Genomic DNA, 10,454 nt, shown 5'->3' with positions numbered 1-10,454 from the left:
TTTTGGTCCATTTTGGAGAGCTTCCATATCCTGGAAACTACTGTGTGCTATCACGCCAGGTCTCAAGCTCCACAAGAACAGAAACTCCTTTGTTGAGAACCTCACCCTATGTATCTCTTCATCTGGCTATTGATTCATATGCTATGACATCCTTTGTAATAAGTTGGTAATCTAGTGAGTAAACAGGTTTCCCTGAGTTCTGTGAACTGTTCTAGCAAGTTAATCAAACCCAAGGAGGGGATCTTAGAAACCTCTTGATTTATAGCTAGTCAGTCAGAAGCACAGGTAACAATTGACTGGTGGCTGGTATCTCAAGTGGAGGTTAGTCTTTGGGACTGAGCCCTTTACCTGTGGAATCTGAGTCTATCTCCAGGAAGATAGTGTCAAAATTGAGTTGATTTCTTGGATACCCTGCTGAAGTTCAAGACTGTGTATTGGAGTTCCCATCGTGGCTGGGTGGTTAACGAAGCTGACTAGTAACCATGAGGTTGCAGGTTTGATCCCTGGCCTTGCTCCATGGGTTAAGGATCCAGTGTTGCCGTGAGCAGTGGTGTAGGTCGCAGATGTGGTTCGGATCCCACATTGCTGTGGCTGTGGCGTAGGCTGGCGGCTACAGCTCTGATTCGACCCCTAACCTGGGAACCTCCATATGCCGTAGATACGGCTCTCAAAAAATAATAATAATAATAATTGTGTATTGGTGTGGAGAAGCCTCCACCCAAACATGGTGGTCTGGGAACCCCATTTACTCATCAAAGGGAAAATTTTCCAAAGCAAGAAATAAACTTATGTACCATCAGTCCATCCTATGTGCCACAATTTACCTTCCTGACTAATAAACAGAATATAGATCAAAAATAATCCTGGGAATGTTTTTATCAGTTATTCATATATATTCATTCTTGATGTTGACAGGAACCTATTTCCCTTGAAGTCTAGTCATAGTATGTTATCAAATAAAATATAAGACAAACACACTCAAAGCTCACAAAGTTCACTTGCCTTTGGATGGACAGACTCCCTAGTTTTGAAATTGAAAGTTTAATTTGAATTTTTTAAAATTATATGAATTCAAATACTATATATTTTACATTGTGAAGCATGGTAAGTAATCAAGTTCTTAGTAAGTGATCATTAACACATTGGTCACTAAACTGTAAATTGATTATTAACAGATAATTCACGGAGTTCCTGTTGTGGCTCATCAGGTTAAGAACACTACATAGGGTCCATGAGGATGCAGGTTCAATCCCTGGCTTTGCTCAGTGGGTTAAGTATCCAACATTGCCACAAGCTGCTGTGTAGGTTGCAGATGCAGCCTGGATAACACATTGCTGTGGCTGTGACATAGGCCAGCAGCTGCATCTCAGATTCCACCCCTGGCATGGGAATTTCCATATGCTGTAGGTGTGGTCTTAAAAAGAAAAAGTAATAATAATTTTTAAAAGTAACTAGAGAATTATGGAAACCAGTACATCTAGATCTCTTCCGTATGTACTAAGGAATGGTTGAGTAGGAAAGAACTCTTAATTATAGTGCTAATAAAAGCAGCACACTACTAATTTAACTTTAATGTGAAAGGCAGAATTAGCAAATTCAGAAATCACAAAAATGGCAAAGGAGGCAATCTTAAAATCACACAGCTAGGTGCCCATCAATTCCAATCAATCTAGAATCCCTTTCCTCCAAGTCTGCATTCACACTGGAGGCTGTAAAGAGACACTGCCTTTAAAAATCATTAGTTGACTGGAGACTTCCTCTGAAAGACAGGAGTCCTCACATAGTAACCAAACTACACTCAGCCATGAATTCATAAAAAGTGTTTCCAAGATGTGACAAAATCTTGGGTCCTGTTGCCAATACTGTTGAATGTCTACCACCTGGAGTGAGCTGAAATGGCTTCTATCAATGAATTCTCACTTTCTATTATTTATTCTGGAAAGAGGAAGAGATAAAAGACAAAAAATCTATTTTTCCAGTCCCAAAAAGATGGTTTACCAAATGCTATCCCACTAGGCTGAGATTGAAACACATCTATTTTTAATTTGGTCACTTGAAACTACTCATATTCATATGCTAGCCACTTACTTCCATACATTCATAATGGATATGTCTCCCAGGCCTTACTTATTTTGTTATTTCTCAACACACATCACATTCTCCTCACAGCCAAAGCCTTTCCAGTTAGTCACTCAATAAACAATTAGTGAAAATGTGTGTTTTAGCAGACCATTATTATGTTTTAAATTCTAATAGTAATCTGCCAGAAATTTCAGGGAGGGTGTAAGTAAATTTATTTACATCTTAACTTCTTTGTTTTTTCACCACATAGACGACAAATCTAGTGGATTTTAAGAACTCAAAAGGAGGTAGTGAAAGCAGCAATATTACTGCAAATGCTTCCTACTTTAGGACAGTGACCCTCAGAAGGACTACAGAATATACAGTTTATCTTTTACTTCTCTTTACATAAAATGTATCTGTTGATCAGCTTCCTCATGGCTGTCTTGACTTCCTTGTTTCGCAATGTGTAGATGATAGGATTAAGTAAAGGGAATATCACAGTATGGAACACAGACACCACTTTGTCTAGGGAAAATGAGTCAAAGGGGCGAGCATAAATGTAAATGGACGGCCCAAACATTAGCACCACAATGGTTATGTGGGAGTAGCAGGTGGACGTGGCCCGGCTCGTACTCTCACCTGAACCTGAGTGTTTCTTGAGCATGGCCAGGAGGAAGGCATAAGACATGAGGAGAGCAATGAAACACACCACGGAGATCAAGCCGCTGCTAAAGATCATCACTAACTCCTCCGGGAAGGTGTTGGCACAGGCAATCCGGACAACCTGCGTTATGTCACAGAAGTAACTATCTAACTCATTGGGCCCACAGAAGGGAAGTCGAACAATGAGAGCCACCTGGATTATAGAGTGAATGAAGCCCCCCATCCAGGAGAAAGCCACCAGAATACAGCAGAGACGTCGGTTCATGATGGAAGCATAGTGGAGGGGGCGGCAGATAGCAGCATAGCGATCAAAGGCCATCACTGTGAGCAGAAACATCTCTGAGGCCCCAACAAAATGCAGGAAGAAGAGCTGAGCAATGCACCCCCCAAAGGAAATGATCTTCCTTTCCACAAAGAAGTCTACGAGCATTTTAGGGGCTGTGATGGAGGAGTACCAAATGTCAAGGAAGGCCAGATTAGCCAACAGGAAATACATGGGTGAGGTCAGATGGGGGTCAAGCCTGATGGTGCAAATAATAAGAATATTTCCTGGAAGGATGAACAAATAGAAGGACAGAAATATAACAAACAGGACCAGTTGCACCTCCCGAGTCTGGGATAGGCCAGTGAGAACAAATTCTGACACCCTGGTGTAATTTGCTGGTTCCATTTCTTCACTTTCTTTCTTATTATAGCTATGAAAAAAATAAAGAAATTGTAATTACTCCAAATAGAATTAAATCAGAGTTCTATCACTGCTTTAAAAATCATCATATGGTCACTGTCCTTAAGAAATTGCATTATAATATGTTTATTGCCTCATTTTTTTTGTTTCATAAACCAAGCTAGGGAAAGAGTGATGATCTGAAAATTAGCAACATCGAAATCATATGAAGTGTGTCACATATCTGAAACCAAAATCTCAACCTGTTAGTGTTATTTCTATGTTTTATGAAACTCAGAAATCCATGAATCCTTCCCCCAAACATCTACTTTAGTAAATATATGAAGTGTGTCACATATTTGAAACCAAAATCTCAACCTGTTAGTGTTATTTCTATTTTTTATGAAACTCAGAAATCTGTGAATCCTTCCCCCAAACATCTACTTTGGTAAATATATGCAGCTACTTCTGAGTTTAACCAGATTTTAGACTGGCAATAAGAGATGCAGCCTCTTCTTTCTAGATTTTTTTGTCATTAATGAGAAATTTAGGCTTGTAGTCTAATACCAGGTAGGCTAATCTGGTGGTATTTTAGTTTTAATCCAGCAAAGAGATCCCAGGCTTTGGGTGTAGTGGATGCTCATTTTTTTCCTTAACAAAAACCTAGGCAACTTACCCTTAGTAATAGGTAAGCAACCACAAAATACAACAACGCAGGACCCTCTCTATATGCAATTCTTCTGGCTGTGACCTGATCCTATCACTCCACTGACCATGCATTTTACCCACTGTTTCAGGAAGGTAGGAAGAAGATGTAGTGATCTAAGAAATGGGTATTCTTGCCACCCAAGCTAACCCAGTCTGCCATTTCATGGTGGCAGTGGGAATAAAGCTATTGCTAAAATTTTTCTTAAAGCTTAATATTGAACCTGATGTTGTTTAAGCAAACAAAGCCCATCAAATAAAACAAAGATCATCATTCACTTACCAAATATGCTTCTACTTTTAAGCAATATAAAAGCTGCCACACCAAAGTACTTCTTGTGAGCAACAGCCAGTACTAAAGAATTGCTTCTGTTCTATTGATATGCTACTTTATAGAATTGCCTTTCCTCAGGAAGTAAGCATAGCGAAAAAAAGGTTAGGGTTTTTTAAGACCAAATGAATATGATAGTGTCCACCAAAGCTTATGCATAATATTGACTGAAGAAATCCAATGTTTCTTCCTTGGCAATGACTGGCTCAACTTTTTCATAATTTTAACAAATACAGACTTCCAAACCTAATAAGTTAGAAAAGTATTTTGTTATAAAGAAGGGATGGCTTGTTACAAGTAGGAACACCATGAAAAAACAAAACAAAACAGTGTTTGCTAGGAATTTGACACGAGGCAGAAAAACAAAAACACTAAGAAAGTTCAGTATTGTGGAATTACTTAAATATTTAGCAAAAGGGAAATATTCCCACACCCACGAATAGCCCAGTGAGTAAATCAATCATGTTTAGTAAGATAGGCATTTAAAATCCAGTTAAGAAAGATTTAGTCAAAAGAAAGATAATGAGGCTTTCTTCTTTTTTGTTTTTTATTTTGCATTTTAGGGCTGCACCTGTGGTATATTGAAGTTGCCAGGCTAGGGGTTGAATCATAGCTGCAGCTGCCAGTCTACACCACACCTCACAGAAACACCAGATCCTTAACCCACTGAGCAGGATCAGGGATTAAACCCGCATCCTCATGGATACTAGTTGGATTCCTAACCCACTGAGCCAAAAGAGGAACTCCATTAATGAGGGTTTCAATTCTCAACTTACTTAAAAACATGGTTATTTGTAATGACATATTTCCCAGGATTCCATAAAGCCATAGTTTTCCTCTATTTACCTAGAAGGGGTGCCCCATAGCCTCGATAACTAAAAGCACAGAAAGTATATAATTGTAAATTCATAGCATACTACTCATCCACATTCTCTGATGAGTAAACTGTGAGTTTCCAAAAATCGAAAGTATCTCTTACCAGAAGCATCTGGAACATTATGATTACTCAGTTCATTTGGATATTTTGCTATTATGCCATGTTGATTTTGAACAGATGGAAGTGATTATTTGTTCTTAATAAAATAATTGACCTCTTGTTATTAAAAGGAGATGAACGTTTCAATGCAGTAAATACTATTACAAGACCCTAAGCTTTTTTTGTTTTTAATTTCCATGGTGATACTGATATGATAATTGTGATTATTGTCACATAAGCCACCCTCAGCTGCTCTGTCATACTCTGTACCCATCCCATCAAAGAGAAGAGGAAGTGACACTAACCTAAAAGAAAGAATCTAGGTGAATATGTGTTGGTGTTTTGGAAAGACAAACCCACTTCAGGTGTTATAAGGTAGAAAGGACTATTTTACCATAAAAAAGTGTCATAGAGATTTATTTTTGTACTTCAGTGTCCAAGATAAGACATATAATTCGAACTGAATAAGATATACTTTATCAAGAACCATAACTTTCCCTTGGTAAATGCCTGTCTCCTCCATTCCTTAGAACCATCAGGTTGAAACCAGACATTTTACTGAAGCCTCTCAATCCACCTGTCAGGCAGCCAAACTCTACACTCCCTAAGCCAGCACTCAGCAACTACTCATAACACACACCCCTGGCACTAAACCTCAATGCAGGACAAACCAACACACATATTCCCTACATGAACATGACCATGGCCTAAAATACCATAAAACCCACCACAATTCTGACCCTGGCCTGCATTTGTGATTTAATGCATATCAAAAGAAAATTTCACACATGCCATTTAAAACTCTATCTCAAAATATGTAGTTTCTAGTCACGTGAGATGGAACATGATGGAGGATAATGTGAGGAAATGAATATGTGTATGTGTAATATATATATTTATGACCAGGTCACTTTGCTGTACAGTAGAAATCGACAGAACACTCTAAATTGACCATAATGGAGAAAAATAAAAATCATAAAAAAAATTTTATACAAATAAAATTATCTCAAATGTTAAAAAAAAAAAATGTAGTGTCTGGGGAGTTCCCATCCTGGTGCAGCGGAAATGAGTCCGACTAGGAACCATGGGGTTGCGGGTTTGATCCCTGGCCTTGCTCAGTGGGTTAAGGATCTGGCATTGCTGTGAACTGTGGTGTAGGTCACAGATGCGGCTCAGCTTGGATCTGGCTTGGCTGTGGCTGCGGTATAGGCTGGCAGCTCTGATTAGATCCTTAGCCTGGAAACCTCCATATGCCATGGGTGTGGCCCTAAAAAGCAAAAAAAAAAAAAAAAAAATGTAGTTTCTGTGTCATTTCAGTAAATTATCCACTTGTTTATTCAACAAATATTTAGGGACTAGCAACTATGTGCTAACTAATGAGAAGATAACACTCAACAAGGGAAACTCTTTAAGCTACAAGGATAAACTGTACAACACAGAGAAAATAGTAAGCATTTTGTGATAATATATGGAGCATAACCTTTACAAATTGCAAATCATCATATTACACACCTGTAACTCGGTTAACATTGTATGTCAACTAAACTTCAACAAAAATAATAAAATTTTTAAAATTAAAAAATTGTAGAGAAAGATGAACAAAAAAAAAAAAACAAGGGAAACTCAGTTTCCGTGTCATTGAGCTTCCATTTTAGTAGTACAAACAGATTATAAATTAGTAAACAAACAATAGGTAAATGAAATATAATAAAATAAAATAATTACCTCTATTGATAAAAGAGGGAAATAAAAATGGAATCATGATCAAAACAAATGATGGTGGCATAGGGTGATGGTTTTTTTAGAAAAGCTTCTCTGAATTGAAATTTCATTTTAAGAATAGAAAACAGCACATGAAGACTGTGACAGGGAAGAGTTCCTAGGGGCTAAAGACAATCTTTAACTTGTTTTTGATTGTGACTGATTGAGGCATAAACACAGAATAAAGAGATGATCAAAGACCAAGCAATGGAGTCTACAATAAGAAAATTATATTTGAACAACTTCTAATATATTTTAGAATAAAATTGAGAGAATAATTTTAAGATTTGAAATTTAGAAATATCACCCTGGTTGCTTTGTGAATACATTAAAGTAGGAATGTTTCAGCTTAAAGCTATAGCAGTAGCTATTAGAGAAATGAACCATTGGTTTAGGGTATATTTAAGAGAGACAATTGGCAGGATTTAATATTAAATTGTATGTTGTTATTGTCACACTACCAAAGTCAGCTGAAATTTGAGGACCAAAATGCCAAGCTTTAAAAAATTTTATCTTTAAATCTTCTGTGACTAAATTGAGGTTCATCTAGCACTTTCCAGATTCTTAAAATTTTCCTGACTCTACCATGAATATTTAGAAATGCCCTGTCACACTCTAAAAAAAAAAAAAAAAAAAAAAAAGAAAGAAAAAAAAAATCTTGGGATTATGCCAATAAAATCCAGATCAAGGAATTGTGTTTGTGGAGAAGTCTCAGGGGAAAATACTTAGGGGAATTCATGGAGACTGAGTTAGGGCATTTCTTTCCAAGGCTGCAATTTAGGAGGTATTAGTGATTCCAAGCCAGTGCTTGCCCTTAGAGCAGTTGCTCAGGAGGGTTTTACTTTATCCTGCAGTCACCTACCTACACCTCCCAAGTTTATGCAGGCAGGCCTGCTGATTGGGGGCGGGGTGTTACTTTTATTTTTTTGTCTTTTTTGGGGGGAGGTGCACACCCACAGCATATGGAGGTTCCCAGGCTAGGGGTCAGATCGGAGCTGTAGCTACTGGCCTACACCACAGCTCACGGCAATGCTGGATCCTTAACCCACTAAGCAAGGCCAGGGATCGAACCCGCATCCTCATGGATACTAGACAGGTTAGTTAAATGCTAAGCCGCTACAGGAACTCCTTGGCTGTTTTTTTTAAGATAAAAATTTTACACAATAAGGTATGCAACACAAGGATTTGATATATGTATACACAGTGAAATGATTACTACCATCAAGCTAATTAACATATCATCCCTCCCAAATAGTTACCATTTTTTTCTATGATGAGAGCACCTGAAATCTACTCTCTCCACAAAATTTCAGTATCCAATATAGTAGTGTTAACATTCATTTATCCTACCTAACTATAGCTTTGCACCTTTTGACCAACATCTCCCTATTTTCCCCCACCTCCCTGTACCATTTTTCTCTTAAGTAGATCAAGAAATTATGATTTTATATATATAAACCTATGCACACACACACATTATTCAGCCTTAAAAAAATAAAAGGAGATCCTGCCATTTGCAAAAGCATAGATGAAACTGAAGGATGTTACGTTAAGCAAAGTAAGCCAAAGAAAGAAAAATAATGCATGATCTTATATGTAGAATCTTTAAAAGGTCTGTTCCTTTTTAAACAACATCTAGTGAATTCCCATTCTGTGTTAATCTGTAGGGATGAAGTATCTAGAGGATGACTATGGAGATGCCTAGAGTCCAGAGCCCCTCCCCGTAAGTGACTGAACTATGAACTTGCCTCAAAGGAACAAAGCTTTGGGGACAAACAAGAGTCTGTGCAGAATTTTTTCTTCATAACATTGCAGTGTTCATCCACATACTATTCAAATTCTCCATAACCATATGAAGAAGAGATATCTTGCCAATTTAAGTAATTTTGGGAGGCTTTCTCATCAATCCTGAAATGAGATTAAATGACTCAAGAATACTAGGCTACACCTATACTAGAGGCTTAAAATATTAGCTGTCATCTACAACCACATCCATTCTATTTTCTTAGATGAAGATGTGAATGAAGAAACCAGTAGCTCTCAGAGTAAATGGCACTCATCCTAGCTTCTCTTGATAATCAGAAATACAACTGAAAGAATCTTTCAGACTGTACTTTGGTGGCACCAGGGAGAAGGATTAAGCTGAAACTGAGAGAGGAGGGAAATGCAAGAAAAGACAAGACTGTATTGATGAAGGGGAAAAATATTGTAAAAGAAAGAGGAAGTTAGTATCCTATATTTCTTCTGAAGGTGAAAACTACCCATCTTTATGGGTTCTCTTGCCACCAGTGGGTTGCTCATTTAAATGAAAACACAGAAAACAGTTTTATAAAAGGAAAAAGAAAAAAAATTATCAATATTCAAGTGAGGATTAATTGAAAACCCTTCTCCAGAAAAGAAAGGTTTAACCTCTCAAACCTGCTGTTTATGGGAACAGGGTGGAGGCTGTGGAGCAGCACCTTCGCCTTTCTGCACTATGGGCTAGAAGAGGAAAGGAAACAGGGAGAAATGGGCACTGAGGTCAGGTGGGGGAGGGAGCATGAAGATAAGTAGGGCAGGAATGTACTGGATTTTTAGAAAAGGGAGATAGATGAAGTTTATTTTGAGAGTATTCTACCTCAGTAAGCTCCATGTTAGAGCACAACATTCAACAAATATATATTTTTATAACAGTGGGTTAAGGAATCACATGAGTAAAGTAATTACTTAAAGGCTTTTATCTTTACACTCTCTTAATGCACACAGAGACAACATTTTACATATATATATATATATATATATATATATATAATGTACCCAAAATCTTCAGGAAGAATTGAATTTTGTAAAGTGGAGGGTCTTATCTGACATGTCCTCCAGTTTGAAAGGCAACTGTAAAGAGCTTTGAGCAAGGATCAAGAGATTTGGATCCTTATCAAAGTTCAGCCACCAAAATCTATGTGATGTTGGGAAGGATCTGTAGACAGTAATTTCTTCCTAGAAACATGACAGATTGTAACTAGAATTTTTTTTTTTTTGTCTTTTATTATTATTTTTTTTGTCTTTTTTTTTTTTTTTTTTTTTGGTCCTTTTAGAGCCGCACCCACGGCACATGTAGGTTCCCAGGCTAGGGGTTGAATCAGAGCTGTAGCCACCGGCCTATGCCAGAGCCACAGCAATCCCAGATCTGAGCCGCATCTATGACCTATACCACAGCTCACGGCAATGCCGGATCCTTAACCCACTGAGTGAGGCCAGGGATCGAATCCAACCTAGTTGGATTCATTTCTGCTGTGCCACGACTGGGAACT

The 10,454-nt window shown here is 37.8% G+C and overlaps 1 protein-coding gene across 1 annotated transcript; it reads right to left on the bottom strand.

Moving 5' to 3' along the window:
- Positions 1 to 2,455: 2,455 nt before the first annotated feature.
- Positions 2,456 to 3,406, bottom strand: LOC100156587 (olfactory receptor 4M1). The gene has a single exon (XM_001928635.3). It carries the CDS (start codon positions 3,395 to 3,397, stop codon positions 2,456 to 2,458), a length of 942 nt encoding a protein of 313 aa, XP_001928670.3. The 5' UTR covers positions 3,398 to 3,406.
- Between the last annotated feature and the right edge of the window lie 7,048 nt (positions 3,407 to 10,454).

Source organism: Sus scrofa, chromosome 7 (genome assembly GCF_054392235.1).
Source record: "Sus scrofa isolate SSC_HxYL_T2T_F1_AM1 chromosome 7, Sscrofa_HxYL_maternal_Yorkshire_Landrace_v2.0, whole genome shotgun sequence".
Classification (NCBI taxonomy): domain Eukaryota; kingdom Metazoa; phylum Chordata; class Mammalia; order Artiodactyla; family Suidae; genus Sus; species Sus scrofa.
This window is presented reverse-complemented; position numbering and strand designations above follow the sequence as displayed.

Coding starts and splice junctions, on each gene's coding strand:
- LOC100156587 (XM_001928635.3), bottom strand. CDS start 3,397: ATGGAACCAGCAAATTACACCAGGGTGTCAGAATTTGTTCTCACTGGC.